At 37.4% G+C, this 18,164-nt stretch overlaps 1 protein-coding gene across 1 annotated transcript in view; it reads right to left on the minus strand.

Annotated features, from left to right (window-relative positions):
- Window positions 1–8,529: 8,529 nt before the first annotated feature.
- hat1 (histone acetyltransferase 1) overlaps window positions 8,530–18,164 on the minus strand; it is a 106,699-nt gene continuing 97,064 nt past the window's right edge. Inside the window, exons 5-11 of the mRNA XM_028806299.2 lie at window positions 17,568–17,747; window positions 17,115–17,236; window positions 16,521–16,625; window positions 14,407–14,513; window positions 13,613–13,764; window positions 12,594–12,710; window positions 8,530–9,958 (exon numbers count right to left, since the gene is read on the minus strand). Coding sequence (XP_028662132.2) covers window positions 9,791–9,958; window positions 12,594–12,710; window positions 13,613–13,764; window positions 14,407–14,513; window positions 16,521–16,625; window positions 17,115–17,236; window positions 17,568–17,747 — 951 coding nt within the window. The 3' untranslated portion in view covers window positions 8,530–9,790. The remainder of the gene's footprint in view (window positions 9,959–12,593; window positions 12,711–13,612; window positions 13,765–14,406; window positions 14,514–16,520; window positions 16,626–17,114; window positions 17,237–17,567; window positions 17,748–18,164) is intronic.

The raw sequence follows: 18,164 nt of genomic DNA on the forward strand, positions 1-18,164 counted from the left end.
AAGATGATGTACGGACCTCTTCATGTAAACTGTTGGACTTGGGAATTGTTTGGACCTTCTGCCCGTTAAGCACGGAAGGGCAGCGTCCACATTTATCAGAATTATTTTTCTCTTAAATCACAGGCACATAGTGCAAGGTTGTCAGGCAGAAATTTGGACGTTCACATAGAAAATGTAATTTCTATACCACAGCAGTCGTGTAGCGCCTTTCAAAAGGGATCTACTACCGAGAGATGATCCAAATACATTTTAGCTGCTGTTAGTAATACTTACCTCTTGTGTTATAGCGCCTTTAAAATGTAGTTTACCCGAAACCACTCCAGTAGTGCTCAATGTATCTTTACTTCTTAAAATGTTACTGCTTTACTGTTTAATAACTTAGAGACTACATTTTATTTTTTTTTTCGTTTGCACTCAGTGAGCGAAGCCACTGGGTAATCAATCAAGTAGTAGGATAATAAAAATTGGTGCGACTTTATAGAGGCAAGTGTAATAACGAGATGTTACTTCACTGTTTATTGGGATTGAAAGTGAAAGTAAAGTTTCGCTAGGTCATGTGGCTCCGCTTCACCATATTATCCTTACACCCATCGGATTTTTCCTCTCATGCAGTCCTGAATAGTTCATATCTGTGCTGTGGAGAAAGATGTTAAGAATGTAGGATGCAAAATACAAATTCCCTGGTCAAAAATGCAGTACTTATATACATGTGATAAATTAATATACATAAGCATCATACAGAATATTAAGATACAGATGTGAAAAATCATGAATATTTGCAACCAATAAAATCACATAAATCATAAAACATACTGAATGTATAGATATATGTGATGCCTTTATATATTTTTCAGACCCCTTCACTTTTTACACATTGTCATGTTGCAGCCTTGTGCTAAAATGATTTAGATTCATTTTTTTTCCTTCACCAAACAAAACTCAGTACCCCAGAATGACAAAGTGAAAACAGGATTTTAGAAATGTTAGCTAAACTGAAATATCACATTGACACAAGTATTCAGACCCTATGCTCAATACTTAGATTACGCACCTTCTTGGCTTCTTCGGTTTGATGTGAAATTGTCTGCTACTCTTTTGTACAGATCCTCTCAAGCTCTATCAGATGAAATGGAGACCGTCAGTGGACAGCTATTTTCAGGTCTGTCCTGAGATGTTTGATTGGGTTCAAGTCGGCGCTTTGGCTGGAACACTCAAAGACATTCACAGAGAGGTCCCTAAGCCACTCCTGTTGTTGTCTTTGCTTTGTGTCCTATCGAAAGGTGAATGAATCTGAGGCCCAGAGCACCTTGGAGGTGGTTTTCATTAGGGCTTTCCCAAAACCGTGTCTATTCTACCCATCCCCAGCCCTACAGCATATGGTGCTGCCACCACTATTTTTTTTTTTTACCATTACAATGATAATTGCACAGGTGATGAGTGATGTCCAGTTTCCACCAGACATGACATTTAGAACGGAGGCCAAACAGTTCAACTTTGATTTCATCAGACCACAGAATCTGGTTTCCTTTAGATGCCTTTTTGGAAAGTCCAAGCAGGCTTTCATGTGTTGCCTGGCCACTCTGCCTTAAGCTCCAGACTAACAGAGTGTGGCAGAGGCAAATGTCCTTCTGGAAGTTTCTCCCATTCCCACACAGGTTCTCTGGAGCTCAGCCAGAGTCACCATTTTGTTCTTGGTCATCTATCTCTCTTCTACCAAGGCCCTTCTCACTTGATTGCTCAGGTTGGCTGAGTGACCAGCTCTAGGAAGGGCCGTGGTTGTTCCACACTTACTCCATTTAAGAATTATGAAGGTCGCTGCGCTCTTGGGAACTTTCAATGCTGCAGAAATTTTGCTGTAGCCTTCCCCAGATCTGTGCCTCCGAACAATCCAGTCTCTAACCTCTGCAGCCAATTCCTTCAACCTAACGGCTTGGTGTTTGCTGAACGGTGGGCCCTCCTATAAAAGGTTCAACACATTTTTAATCCTGTCAATTGAACTGAACATCAGTGAACTCTAAACAAGGTGAAAAATCATCTCAGTAATAATCAACTGAATGGGATGCACCTGAGTAAATTTTAAGAGTCATAGAAAAGGGTCTGAATACCTGTGTCAATGTGAGATTTTAGCTTTTTATTTTGAATGCATCTGAAAAATTTCCTAAAATCCTATTTACACTTTGCCAGGCTTGGGGATTGAGTGTCGTTTGGTGAAGGGAAGAAAATGAACTGAAATGATTTTAGAACAAGGCTGCAACATTTGAGAAACGTGAAGGGGTCTGAAGACTTTCTGAAAGCGGAGTACATGTATTATGATCTGTGATTAAGTAGTACAGCTTTTAGTGTAACTGTTACATTTTGGAACAGTTCTTTTAATATGTTATAATATTACTAGGGGGCTTACCCCCTGCTCACTTCGCTCTCCAACCCACTTTGCATGCGCTACGCGCCAATCACTTCGCATCTCTGCCGCTCGTGTTGTGAAGAGGGGGGCTGAACGCACCCCAAGGAGATGCGGTCATTCCTCTAAAACCCCTCTTAAACGGTGATACAATGGGAAACAAATAGTTTTTTTTTTTACCTCCTCTTTGCTCGATCAGCTGCTGGCTTGCTGCTGCTGCCACCGCAAAATAACAGATTCTTAATGGAATAAGAATCTGAAAATCTAACAACAGCACATTAAAGTTAGATAAATTCTGAAAAGAATGATACCAACCATATATACAGTATATAGGTTTTAAAATAAACCCGATATAAATCGTGACACAAATACGTCACATTAAATCGTTGCACTTTTAGGCTTAGGATTTTTATATATATACAAGGGGGGACCCAAAAATAACCGGAATTTTGTTGTTGTTAGGTTGGTACTTGTAGTACGTGGTTGGGCCGCTAGGGCAATCTAGTTACACTCCTCACAAGTCAGTCTGCCAAGTGCCATCAGTCTAGAAGGTTGTGCTTGTGTTCAGTGAATTTTTTTGTAAAAGTAGGTTGTGCAACAGTGTGAGAAGGATACACCCTGATTTGTGGGAGTCTTGGTTCTTTCATCATGACAACGCTCCATCTCACACTGCTCTCAGGATTCGCCAATTTTTGGCAAGAAACGGTATGACAACCCTGAACCACCCACCCTACTCACCGGATTTAGCTCCGTGTGATTTCTTTTTGTTCCCTCAGATGAAAAAAGACTTGAAAGGAAGGCGTTTTGCTGACGTCAAAGAGGTAAAGCAAAAAACGACCAGAGCATTAATGGGCATTACTTCAGACGAATTTAAAAAATGTTTCGAACAATGGAAGAAACGGTTAGATAAGTGTATTTCCGCCAATGGAGAGTACTTTGAAGGAGACTAATTGTAGTTTGTACAGAAAATTAAACACATTTTAAAAATATTTCCGGTTATTTTTGGGTCCCCCCTTGTATATTATATACATATACAGAGAGAGAGAGTAGATTGTGAGAAAAAATACACGATTTTGGTATCTGCATAGAAATTTTGGTATACAGTAATCCCTCCTCCATCGCGGGGGTTGCATTCCAGAGCCACACGCGCAATAAGAAAATCCGCGAAGTAGAAACCATATGTTTATATGGTTATTTTTATATTGTCATGCTTGGGTCAAAGATTTTCGCAGAAACACAGGAGGTTGTAGAGAGACAGGAACGTTATTCAAACACTGCAAACAAACATTTGTCTCTTTTTCAAAAGTTTAAACTGTGCTCCATGACAAGACAGAGATGACAGTTCTGTCTCACAATTAAAAGAATGCAAACATATCTTCCTCTTCAAAGGAGTGCTTGTCAGGAGCAGATCATGTCACAGAGATAGAGAGAAAAGCAAACAGATCAATAAGGTTGTTTTTCTTTTAAGTATGTGAAGCACCGCGGCACAAAGCTGTTGAAGGCGGCAGCTCACACCCCCTCCGTCAGGAGCAGACAAAGTGAGACAGTTTGTTTTTCAATCAAAAATCAATACGTGCCCTTCGAGCTTTTAAGTATGCGAAGCTCCGTGCAGCATGTCGTTTCAGGAAGCAGCTGCACAAAAGATCACAACGTGAAGATAATCTTTCAGCATTTTTAGACGAGCGTCCGTATCGTCTAGGTGTGCAAACAGCCCCCTGCTCAATCCCCCTACGTCAGGATCAGAGAAAGTCAGCGCAAAAGAAAGAGAAAAGTAAGCCGGGTAGCTTCTCAGCCATCTGCGTCCCATTGTCCGCAGAAACCTGCGAAGCAGCGAAAAATCCGCGATATATATTTAAATATGCTTACATATAAAATCCGCGATGGAGTGAAGCCGCAAAAGGCGAAGCGCGATATAGCGAGGGATTACTGTATTACATTTCAGATCAAAGTTATTACATTAATTTAGGTCCATATCAACCAGCCCTGGTATACCACGAACTTCTATGCCATGTACACATTTCCCATTTGACAAAATCAACAATTTTAAACAATCTCAAGGCCCTCAGTCCCAGGTCTACAGTTCATCTTCGTTCATTTCTGAGCTACATATAGTTTTTAAGAGTGATTATAGATAGCGAGGCAATCATTAACAAATGAATATCTACTTGTATACAAAGCATAAAAAAAAAAAACAGCGCCAAATTGCTGGGGGGGTGTACTGAAAAGGGCATTGGAAATGAGAACTGAAGGCTCTACTGAAGAAAATCAAACAGCAATGACACTTTGCTTCTCAAGCCCAACAGTTTTGCATCGTTTTATCAATAACTAGCCATGCCCCGCAGCTCCACCCGTGTATTAGTGAAAAAGGACAATGAGGAGGGCCCTGCCCGGCTCCCCACTCCTGATGTCACGCTTCCCCCTCCCCTCTGCCCACACCCTTTGTCTCGGATTAGCGCAAATACTTCGCTCCTGCAAGTGAACTACCATTCTTAGTGCAATGAGAGAAGTCGCAAAATCAACAGGAATGTTCAAGAAAATTATAGAAAAAAAAACCTGATCTAAATCCGTGAAGTAGCTTTCTTGTGAAAAGCGGACAGACAGATGTTGGATTATATATATATATTATAGATAGATAGATGCCAATCACCATGTAAATAAAATATGAATATTAAAAACAAAACTTTCTCTTAAACGATTCGGTTAAAAGTAAACTATAACCAGCGCGCAATGTAATTCATGCAAGTGAAAAAAGAACTGATGAGAAATTCAAAATTAAGCACTTTTTTTCAAATAAAGTAATAAAACACAAAATGTGTTAAATACATTTTTATTTACAAATACATTTTCATTTATGCAACTGGATAGTCTGAGTAAACCCAAAAACGAATTGTTAACCTGATGATGATTTGAAACTTGACTTAATGTACGTAACTCGATTAACTAGTGGCCCACAATCAACAATTTCAAACAATCCCATGGCCACCAGTAAATGGACCGAGTAAACAAAACTGACCTGTTGCACAAAAAACACCAGAGTATGCTCTTTGTTGTGGGAAGACGCCTTTGTTAACATGTGTGACTAGTGTCTACTGTACTGCTTCATACTGAGCTCTGCTCAGGAAGTACCAATAAATAGCTCGGGAGATGGCAAACATTTCAATAAGTGGTCAGTAAAGCCAAAATAGAACAATGGTAAACTATTATGAATAAATATGAATATGAGCAAACCAAATGAACAACTTCTTTAACAGGTTTGACCACCCTAACCCACTCTCACCTCAGAGTACTACACCCTCCACCCATCCTTCTGCTGATACCAGCATAGGAGAGACATCCCCACCCACAATTACAGCAGCACAAGTGAGCAGAGAGCTGAGGAAACTTTGTGCCAGCAAAGCAGCGGGTCCAGATGGAGTATCGCCATGACTGCTGAAGGTCTGTGCGCAGGAGCTGGGGAGTCCTCTACAGCGCATCTTCAACCTGAGCCTGGCACAAGGGAGAGTCCCGAGGCTTTGGAAAACATCTTGTATCACCCCAGTCCCAAAGGTATCACGTCCTAGTGAGCTGAATGATTTCAGGCCTGTCGCTCTGACGTCACATGTGATGAAGACCATGGAGAGGCTGCTGCTTCACCACCTGAGGCCACAGATACAACACACCCTCGACCCTCTGCAGTTTGCATACCAGGAGAAGGTGGGAGCGGAGGATGCCATCATCTACATGCTACACCGATCCCTCTCCCACTTGGACTGAGGCAGTGGTGCTGTCAGAATTATGTTTCTGGACTTCTCTAGCGCCTTCAACCTCTGCTCCTTGGGGACAAGCTGACAGAGATGGGAGTAGATTCATACCTAGCGGCGTGGATCGTGGACTATCTTAAAAAAAGAACTCTGTATGTGCATCTCAGGAACTGCAGGTCTGACATTGTGGTCAGCAACACAGGAACGCCGCAGGGGACTGTACTTTCTCCGGTCCTGTTCAGCCTATATACATCGGACTTCCAATACAACTTGGAGTCCTGCCACATGCAAAAGTTCGCTGATGACACTGCTATCGTGGGCTGCATCAGGAGGGGTATAGGGACCCAATCAAGGACTTTGTTAAATGGTGCGACTCAAACCACCTACACCTGAACACCAGCAAAACCAAGGAACTGGTGGTGTATTTTAGGAGACCCAGGCCCCTCATGGACCCCATGATCATCAGAGGTGACTGTGTGCAGATGGTGCAGACCTATAAATACCTGGGAGTGCAGCTGGATGATAAATTGGACTGGACTGCCAATACTGATTCTCTGTGCAAGAGAGGACACAGCCAGCTGTACTTCCTTAGAAGGCTGGCGTCCTTCAACATCTGCAATAAGATGCTGCAGATGTTCTATCAGATGGTTGTGGCGAGCGCCCTCTTCTATGCCGTGGTGTGCTGGGGAGGCAGCATTAAGAAGAAGGACGCCTCACGCCTGGACAAACTGGTGAGGAAGGCAGGCTCTATTGTTGGCATGGAGCTGGACAGTTTGACATCTGTGGCAGAGTGACGGGCGCTGAGCAGGCTCCTATCAATTATGGAGAATCCACTGCATCCACTAAATAGTATCATCTCCAGACAGAAGAGCAGCTTCAGCGACAGACTGCTGTCACCGTCCTGCTCCACAGACAGACTGAGGAGATCGTTCCTCCCCCAAACTATGCGACTCTTCAATTCCACCCTTGGGGGTAAACGTTAACATTACTCAAAGTTATTGTCTGTTTTTACCTGCATTTTTATTACTCTTTAATTTAATATTGTTTTTGTATCAGTACTGCTGCTGGAGTATGTGAATTTCTCCTTGGGATTAATAAAGTATCTATCTATCTAAACTTGCCCAACACTGCACCTTTAGCCACTGATTTAATCCACCAGTATGTGCTGAGATGTGTTACAGGGGCTCTAACATGAGACTGTATGATGTTCTCTCTCATTTGACTTTCCTCACCACAGCCATTTATAACAGACACAATGGATATACAGTATGTTTATGGCCATGACACACTCAGCATAGTCCGGGTATACTGTGTGGATATTTGTGGACTTTGTGTTGGTCTTGTGGACCACCAGGGGGGCACCAGGCCCTCAATCCCAACACAGACAGACATGGGACACAAACGCAAACACACGCTTTTATTTTTCTTTGTTTTTACCTTGGGAAATGCCTTTCCCCATTTACCACCTTTACAGCACAGTCACAAGTGTGGCAAACACAGTTCAGCCCAAAACCTTTTTTTTCTTCTTTCTTTCTGTGTCGCCTCAACTCCTCCAGGCAATCTTCCTCCTCTTCCACACAACTCTGGCTCCCGGAGTAGTGGCTGCTGCCTCCTTTTATAAGGCACCCGGAAGTGCTCCAGGCACTCATTGACCATCTTCTGCAATTAAGGGTTCAGCAGCAGCTGCAGCACCCTCTGGTGGCACCCACAGAGCCCAAAAGGGCTGCACCAAACTCCAGCTCCCATGGTGCACTGCGGGAGTCCGAGGCACCATTGCAACCCAAGAGGGATGCCACCTAGTGCTCCAGGGGAGGTAACGTTCTGGACACGCTCCCTCCCCTGGTCCTTTCAGCGTAGAGACGCCACACTTTGCACTTTGTTTTTATCATTTAGAATTATATCTGCGTTGCTGCTGGAACAAGTACATTTTCCCTTGGGTAGCCAAATTGAACCTTCTCACTAACTATATTATTATTAGCATGGGAATGGCACTACTTAAATAAAATGTATTATTATTATATTATAATTATTATTACTTATTATTTAGCTGACACCTTTATCCATGGTCAATAACAACATTTAAGACGCAACTGATTGCATTTCTTTTGCTTTTTCCAGTTAGAGCACAGGCAGGTTGAAGTGACTTGATAGGGGTCATGCAGTGTCCGTAGTGGGATTTGAACCCACAAAACCTTGGGACTGAAGTCCCAAGTCTACAACTATGCCATGCTGCCTATATACATTTCTATTAAAGGCAACAATCGATAAATCGAGACCTATAAAAAATAATAAAAATCCTAAACGAAAGCTTTTTTTTTTGTTAGTGTAGGTTGAAATTGTTAACCTCCTTTTCTGAAGACAATATTACAAAATAAACAAAAAAAAGAAATTTAGACAAAAAATGCTTTTAATTTGTGATGACGGACAGCAGTTCCATTTGTTTACAACACACCATTACAGATGTGCAACAATTTCATCTTCTAGACATTTTCCTTTTATTTCATAAGCTCTTAAATATTGATGTTTCAGTGAATGCCACATAACTTGATGATACACACAAAAATTGACAAAAATCTTTTCAATTTTCCTACAATATTTAGTTCAGAAGTAAAATGTTTAAAAAAATGTGTAGGTGTGAAACTTTGCAATAGACAATGGTTTTATTTTATTCTTCTAATTAAAAAACAACTCTAACTTGATTCAGTGATGCAGTTAATTCTGCATCTGATAAAGAGCAATGTCCTTTCACCTCTGCAAACTTGGATCAAATCCATTCCACTTTTCTGTTTGACTGCTTTTCTGTTATCTATGTGACATCAATGCTTACTGTTTCAGCCTGGTTCCTGGTTGAAAGGAACGTGACTGCAATTAACAACAAGTGCCACCCTATATTCTGGTGATCCAAGCTCTAAAAAGCTAAAGAGCACAGAGAGAAAGAATGAGCAGCTAATGAAACAAGCTGAGCTGAAGTACAAGGAGGGGACAAATGATGTGCTGCAACTTAATGAGTTTGAGCCTGAAGGAGAAAAAAATATGCTTAATTATCGTCTGCAGCAATTTAAAAGACTGTACCAAAGCTCAACTCTGACACAATCTTAGAGGGCTGAATGTTGTCCATTTCTCAGTATATTTGAAAGAGATGGCAAAACAGGTAATATTCAACCAGTGCAAAATTAAAATGTGATGAAAAATACAAAGGAAGTCACATAAACCCAAGTATTAAAATCTGAAATAAATGGAAATCTTAAGAACAGCCTTGTGTGTCATATTACATTTGCAACATGAATAGAGACAGCAGAGGAGCAATATAGATGTCATATTATACTGTATATAAAACTCACTTTTATGTTGAGTGCTACAAATCATTTCAACAAAGCAGTGACAAATACAACGATTTGAAATCTATGCAGAGACTCATCGGTATTAGGTTCAAAGGTAGTCCGTTTATGAGGCGAGAACAGAAGTATAAGGATGTTTTTCATTACCTTAGGCCACAAACTAGTAAATTAATTTACTGATCAGATACACAAACAGAACCAATGTAAAGCAGAAAAACACTGCCATTAAGTGGTAGTCCATTCTGAATGTATGACATGTATAAAAGAAAAAACAGAAGGAAACATCTGGATTAACGTAGATGGGAAGGTAAAAGTCAAGCCTGAGCAAGGCGCTCAATTACTCGTTTGTAGTCTGCAAGAAGCTCCTGGTAACTCTTCTCCAGCTCTTCATGTTGTACTTGAAGATTAATTATATTTATTTGATTGCTCATCTCCTCAGGTCTGAGACACCTTGTCATCTTGGCAAGTTCCCTCTGGTTTTTCTAAGCAAATGTAAGTTATACAACAGGAATTATCCATTTATTAGGTTGACAATTTTAAATATGGTGAAACAAAATAATGAAGAAAAATATAGCACAGAAGACATTTTTTAAAAGCCAGAAAAAAAAAACTCTCCTCTCACAATAAAGATTTAGCATTACTTTCATTGATGTACACTACATATCCATTCTGTACCCTTTCTTGAGAAGCCAGGAGGTACCGTATAATAGAGAATCTGCTACACAAAATAATACAGGGCATTTTATGTATTGTTTCAGCTATATTAAAGGTAACATTATTTTCTCTATATGCATAACAATAAAAATAATCAAAGATTTTCTGATACATTGATATGAACAGCATTTATTAATTTGGAACAAGAACTGTTATATAAAATTTTTAAGCAATAATATTGAAATAATGTTAGTCAGCACACTTGTACATTACTGCTTAATATAAACTGCTGAAACATTTCCAGTTTTCAAATGTGAATGCATCTTCAAAATGGGCATAATAACAAGTGACTGACCAGCAGATGAAAACACCAGTTAGACAATAAGATAGTACTTCTGCAGGCTCTAATCACTGTCTTTCATGCTGAGTAAAACCTCACTTTCCCCACTAACCTGTACCTGTGAATAATGACTAAAAAGTAAAAGACACATCTTTAGAAGAAAGGAAAGAATACTAAAAATAACACTGCACCAGAAAAAGGTTATGTGCATATATGCAAGATTAAGGTCAGGATGCTGGACAGACTCACCAAACATTACTATAATAATAAATAAAATATAATCCCCTTTAAAGTATAATTTGCAGATTTTAGCTGGGAGTACAGTATAAAACCAATAAATGTGTATTCTTCATATATTCGGGATTCGGGTTCACGTTATTCAAAGAAAATTTGTCAGTAATGATTTTGCATTTTTTATTTAGAAAAGGTGCAATCTATAAATAAAGACTCCACTTTATATATTACTTGTATATGTGTATTATTTAAGTACATATTGATTTATTGTTATTTGCTATTTTGGTGCATCTTTTATTCATTGTTATTCATATCTATTTCTAATTTGTTTATCATTGACGTCATGTAAAGCACATTGAGCTACATTATTTGTACAGCAATGTGCTTTAGAAAGAAATGTTTTTATTTCCTGCCATGTGCTCTATTCTGGCCAGGAAAGGCTTCAGCTATTCTCCATAATCCTGCTCGGGTTTAAAAAGGGTTTGGAAAATGGATGGACATTGGTGCTGTTATCAAGTCTGTGCTTCGAAATGCAAGAAACACAATTTAAAAAATTGTTCATCAAATGCAAGGTGCTGATCCTCATTCATAACAAAATATAAATTGCAATCGTAAGGGAAAAAAGCCACAAAATGAATAAGGTCTTACAGAGAGGATACTCTTTATAATTCTAAAACTGAACGATGCATTTGTCTCTAAATTACAAAAAAAAAATTATATATAACAAATCATGATGGTTCAACAAGCTGAACGAAGGTACACATGTTCTTCAGTGGCACATTACAATTCTTAACAGCACTGTCCAGACTTCGCTAATGTGGTCACGGCATTACAAACTGAATTAATACAAAAGAGTGATTTGAGTCAGTATTTTCCAGTGATAATCCAACCATGCTGTAGGTAAAAGTGCGGCTTAAATCCCTTTATTACAAATAAAGCTCTAATGAAAAATCGTTACAAAAGTTCTTTTTGCTATAACCTTTCTATGTGTAGAATCCACATCTACGTATTTTAAATAATCAGACGTATATAACATATATTTGTTTGCCATCACAGAGACTTTGCTCTACCCATCACATTTAAATAATCAATGGTTCAATATATTTAGCTCTTATGAGGAAAAGTGTAAGTTTATTACACGGACAGATAACGAGTATCAAATGCTTCATGGGAATACAGCTTTCATTTGTATAATGGCTTACTAAAGACTTCTGTGGTCCAGAACTACTTTTGTGATATTGTGCAAAGTATTCCATAACCTAAAAAGTTTTATAAACCATTGTTGTAAACAATGGGAAAGAGCTTAAAAAAAGATCTAAACTTCAGGTGCATAACCAATAAACTGAACTATGACAGATCGAGAGAAAATGCGTTTCACCTTCATGTCTTTGTATTGCCTGGCTAATTATTATGTCTCTTGAAATCCTTAATATTTAAAATATAAAGTTCTTTTAGATGTCATTTATCCATTTATTTTAAAAATTGGCTAGTTTTCGCTTTAATAAAAACAGTATCTGAAAGTAGCACTTAAAATAAATAACACAAAGGGTTTTAAGCACTGAAAAACACATCTTCTGCATTACTGTTATTTCCACATAGAACCAGCACCATACGATGGCCATAATCTCCATCATAGCTTCCATAAAAAAGCAACAGTTAGAAAAACATTTAAATAAGTATTGAATAAATCCATTCTGAACACAATATTACCTTAAGTACAAATTCTTTGTGAAGGAAGGAACATAAAATCCATTATAAAAATACATTTACTTAATGTATTCTAATTTGGCATTATTCGGTTTGTTTGATCTGCATTATAACAGAAGCATGAGTAGAAAGTCTGAAATGTAATGTAATGTTTTCTTCAATATATATATTGTAGTACTCACCTTGTAAGGGCCAACAAGCCGCTTTTTAATTTCCAGTCTGTATGCTCTAGCATGATCAGCATCACTCATGTCGGTTGCACGTAGGCGCAAAATCTCGTAAACTCTTCTAGCATGTTTCTGAGAAAGGGCACAATTTAGAAGATGCATGTTCTGATTAATTGACAGTGTTCTTATATTTTTAGCACATTGAAGATGTAATTAATTTGCACAAAGAATGTTACAATCATATCTTTATTAAGGATGGAATCTCAAACTGGATTATACCACTGCACTCACATTATTAAGACAATGGGAGACAATCGCAGGGTGTATTCCTTCATACACCAAAACAGGGCCATCTTAAAGTTGCTAATTTACCTATCCTGCAGACATCAACAATGACGGAGGAAACTTGTGCAGACAGTAGTGGAGTTTGAACCCAGGACTATGAAGCAGTGAAACATCACCGTTAACCATTGTGCCAGCATGCCATCCCAATATGTGTAAATGGAATCCTCGAGGTTCATGAAAGCAGCCAATGGCCATTATTTACAAACGAATGACTGATCACTGTTAAATGCATCTGTCAATGTATTCCAAAAATGCACCACATCTGTTTATCAATATGCAGTCGGCCTTATTGTTTAACCCCAACCCTTAGGCAAACACCTGTGTGTAAGTTTTTGCTTAAGCAAAATTTTCGTCTCATTCCACAAACTTTTGGACTGATTAGTTTCTACAAACTCCCTTGAGACCCTGAATGTATGCCCAGCACCAGATCGGCAAACATTGTAAAGGCAACATTTAAGTTTGTCTTGAATAATTGCAAATATATATTTTATATTACTCTATTCATGCTTTTGGTCAGTATGTTTCAGTATATGGGTAGACTTATATGTGCTTAGACAGAAAAATATACAGAATGTTTAAAAAATGAATTAAAATAAATTTTAATCACAAAAGGTAGAAAAAAATAACTAATAATTATTTACTGGTGAATACCTTAGAATACACAATGGATGTACACAGTTGTTATTTACCTTATTTATCTTTAACTTTTCCTGGGACTCCGTAACCATTTCCTTGCTAAATCCGTGGACTAAATTAGCTGGTGAAAAGCTTGGCAAAGACTGGCAGAATTTTACAAGCACAAAATCCCTTAGTCTGACATAGTTTTCAGATGGATCTTCAGCTGGAAAAAGAGAGAGGACCTGGTAATGTATTTTCTTTCATCTCTTTCTCATATATAGAAGGCTGGACAAGCACAACTAAAAGGGCAACTACAATATTAAGCCAAAGTTCGTAACAAGTTAAAAACCTTTCCTATTTACCATAAAACAAGGAACCACCAACTGTCTTGGCTCAGCTTGTGGGGCTTTTAACAAACTGAAAATGCAAGCCAAAAAGTCTTCAAACTTTACTTTTCCGTGAAAGGTAATCTAAGTTGCAGCAGTCTTGAAACAGGAAAATAATTATACACCACTGCTGGAAAATGATTGTGCAGCATGTGGTGAACAGATTTGTGTTAAAACTACTAGCAATTTACATACATCCGGCCTTCAATCTGGCCTGTGTCGAGGAAGTCAGCACAGAAGTGAACTGTTAGCAAAGTAAAAGATGATTTGTTTTTGAGCAAGCATCACAGTCTCAGGGAATACTGTATTAAAGATTTAAAAAATTTAAAAAGATGTTTAACAGTGCAAAGACAGGTAAATAGACATATATTTTATTTTTATGTCAAAAGATTATACTTCCTAATCTTCAAAAAAAAATCATTAGCCCATCAAACTGTGATATAAAAATGACCTTAAGGTTATTATCAAATATTACAAACCAGTAATATCCATAACTTTGGGGTCTGTCATGTAATATCTGTGAACAGTTTCAAGCAGTTGTGCTCCATGACCTTCTCCTTGAAATGGGGGGAGAATTATCATTTGGCTGGTTCAAAAGACAAAGGAAATAAATGTGAGCATTACTACAACGATTAAGTCAAGCCATTACTGTATGTTGTAAAATGTCTAACTTCTGCAAAAGCAAGTAGCCCTTGAACAAAGGCAGAAAACAAATACAGGAAAACTGTTATTGTTTTTTTTCCTTCACGTATATTAGAATGTGTTAAAAGTATTATTACTTTAAAATATAACAATTTTATTTAAATGGCAAAAACAAAGCTAAGAGTTAAATACCGTATAAGGAAAAAAACACATCCAAAGTAATATAAAGCAGAGTAGAAATATATTTTCTAAACACATGGGCAGATATACTGATAAATGTAGCATTTTACAAAAAACACATCACTTAAGACAATCATAATTCACTTAATTCACATAATACTTATACATATAATAAAAGCAGTGGGAAACACCAGAAGGCAACTAATTCTTTGTTATGTTGTCTGGCTCCAACAATTATTTCAAAGCAGTTGCAATACTGTTTATTTTTTTATTTCTTTATATAAGCAAACTTGTACAGATTAATGAATTTTTTTTTAACATTTTTAAAGATGTGGCTAAGACCACAACTATTCAGAACTGAAATTTTCCAATATGCGCTACTTAGCATTAACAGAGTGATGTTCTAAAAGATCATTGCAAATTAACGGGGGGATAGTGTGGATTAGGTTTATGTCTCTTTATAAATTGTTTACAATGTAAAACCATTATTTTACATACACTAACTCAAAACATTTCTTTTTATTTTACGTTTGAAACCATTCATTTAAAATCTACAATTAAAGAATAGTCTCACATGCTCGTTAAAAAAGAATTTTCACAAATTCATCAAAGTGCATTCATAAATAGGATACTGAAATCTACAATCAAACAAAAATAACTCTTTCCAGCATCAGTGAACACTATTTATATTTTATGCTTGAAAATATCTATTTTGCCAATATTCTAGCTTCAGCATTACAAAATGTATGGTCAATAAACTCTGAATTTATGAGGCATCTCTACATTGTTTATGTATGGCTACACAATATTAAGCAATCACAAAAGAATCTCTGAGGTGAGAGCACCGAGATAAATCAATGTCTAAGTATTATAAAAATAATAAACATACACGTAACACCTATTATTTCAAACACACTTGTTCATTTTTTTCAATATCAATGCATGTATGACTTTGAATAAGGCCTGTTTTCTGAAAGATGATAAAAATATGAAGTCCCGGGAACAAGTTTATTATAAACTTTCTGCTGTAAAGATGTAAACAGCATTTAAGTTCACCAGCTTAATAATAATAATAATTCTTTACATTTATATAGCGCTTTTCTCACTACTCAAAGCGCTCTCAAATTGTGCTGTAATATATAACAGGAAAGAAATAAATTATTTCAAGCTGAAAAAGTCTAACAATTAAATCTAACATCACACTATTGCTTTTTGTCCCAAATTAAATATTACAACAGAGAACATGTTTTAAGTGTAACTAATGGCACAGTTGTTAAATCAGGTCAGATTAATCATTTTTAATTTGAAGCATCCCAACTATCATCACACATTTACTTATGGCTCTTAATCTTAGAGGTGGGGTTTAGCAATGTTAAAAAAATATTTATACTTGTATTCAAATTAGCTTTTCTCCTCTTGTCACTAATAACTAAACACAGAAGATGTCATCTTATTCTAGTGACAGACCTTTGCTAGTTGTATGCACATGTACTTCTATAAAATTTACAATACAAGAAAGTTCTACCCATGAACTACTAGATGGAAACCGTAAAGAAAAACTTGATACGCTCCCTCACATTTCTGTTAACTGCAGCCTTTAGAAAAAAGTTGGGATCACTTATTTAAATTAGATGATAAAATCTAAGTTTTCCACACTGGGGTAAGTACTTTAGCCAACAATCTGGCACAGCGTACAAAAAGAAGTAAATGTATAATTTTTTTTTTTTTCTGTAACAAATAAAAGCTAGGCACGTGTTATACTACCAATTACCTTACACGCGGCCGGGTTTTGTCTGGGAATACGTAGTAATTATAGACTGTCATGTAGCCAACAGTTGCGAAGAGTGTCTCTCCATCCTTATTATATTTCTCAAATCTGCAGATAAAACACACAGGCAAGCAGGTCAATTACAGCCACGCTCCCATGCGGCGTCCATTTTCCCTTCCATTCTCTGCCTGAGTTTTCAGTGTCAGCATGCTATACCAAGCAGTTCCAATTGGTACACCTGCTACGTTTTGAATGTACAATTCACTTAATTGGTGCAGAGCAACTTAGAAAAATCAGGCCTCTTTACATCACTTCAGTCCATTTGCCTATTGTCCCGATGAATGGGTGGCAAGCAAAAGAAAACACTGACAGAGTTCATTTTACTGTTTAAGCCTACATTCAGTGTTTCAAAAGACAACAGCATTCAATTCAGTCTTCCAATGCATAAAGAAAGGAAACTCTTGCCAGATAAACAATGGCGGTCTTTCCTGGGAAAAATATCATTAAACCGGGCCCAGTAATTGGCAAAAAACACAATTATAGCAGCGGGCTTTATTGAGGCAATAAGGTCTAACATTGCTCAAGGATGGTACTTACATAAGAAAGTAGTCCCATTTTTCATCATCCACATCGATGAAGCTTGCTGTCTCAATGAACCACATCAAGAAGGTCTGCAGCCTTTCATGGTACTCTCGAAAGCCAGGACAGGACACATCAGCCTAGGGAAAAAGGAGGCCAGTATCAGCTGAGACAGATCACTCAGTGAAGCTGAATGAACTAGTAAAAGATAATAAGCTTCCCTGGAAAGTTAAACATCCAGTACAACTGTTTTCAGCTTTAACAACAAAAATAATGATGTTGAATATAACTCGTCAAAGTGAAACAAGACATCATCAGAGTCAATTGGAGACCTAAATACTGCATACAAAGACAGATCAATCAATAATGAAATGGTAAGGATTTGTTCTTTAAATGATTTATTTTGTAGTTCAGGAAAAACAGTTATTTGTTAACCCCCCCCCCCCCCCCCCCAAGGAAGCAATCTATTACCTTGTGGATCTGGTAGGTAATGTCTTCCCCAGCCTCCTCATTATGGACAGAGTATGTGTGTAACAATGCTCCAAAAGGTTTAAATTTTGACTCTTTTTCCAATAAAGTAATAAAGTCATCGGTATTGCAGCAAAAACCTGCTGGGATTATATCTCGAATTTTACCTTCAATATCATCAGGCTGAAAGAAATAAAAACAAAAGCATTTTTTCCTCTCTTCTCAAATGTATGAAAATAAAACAAAACATTTGCTATAGTTAAATAGCAACCATTATTTACAAAAGGTTTTACATTGCATTAAAACACAGTCACCCCATCAGAAACAGTAAATACAACATATACACATTTACCAACACATCATTAAACTATGAATGCAAATTCACAAAAAGTGTACAGGATGACAAGTGTATATACAACACCTTACAAATACTACAATGAAATTTTCCTCTTTGTGATATTTTTATTTCAAACAACTGTAACTCTAAATTATTTTTTTTTTAAATGAGACATTGCTTTGTTATAAAATCTTAAAAAGAAAACATTCCGTTTACATAAGTATTCAATTAACAAACCTTAATTTTTGGTAGAATTACCCATT

This window comes from Erpetoichthys calabaricus, chromosome 8, assembly GCF_900747795.2.
Source record: "Erpetoichthys calabaricus chromosome 8, fErpCal1.3, whole genome shotgun sequence".
Lineage (NCBI taxonomy): Eukaryota > Metazoa > Chordata > Cladistia > Polypteriformes > Polypteridae > Erpetoichthys > Erpetoichthys calabaricus.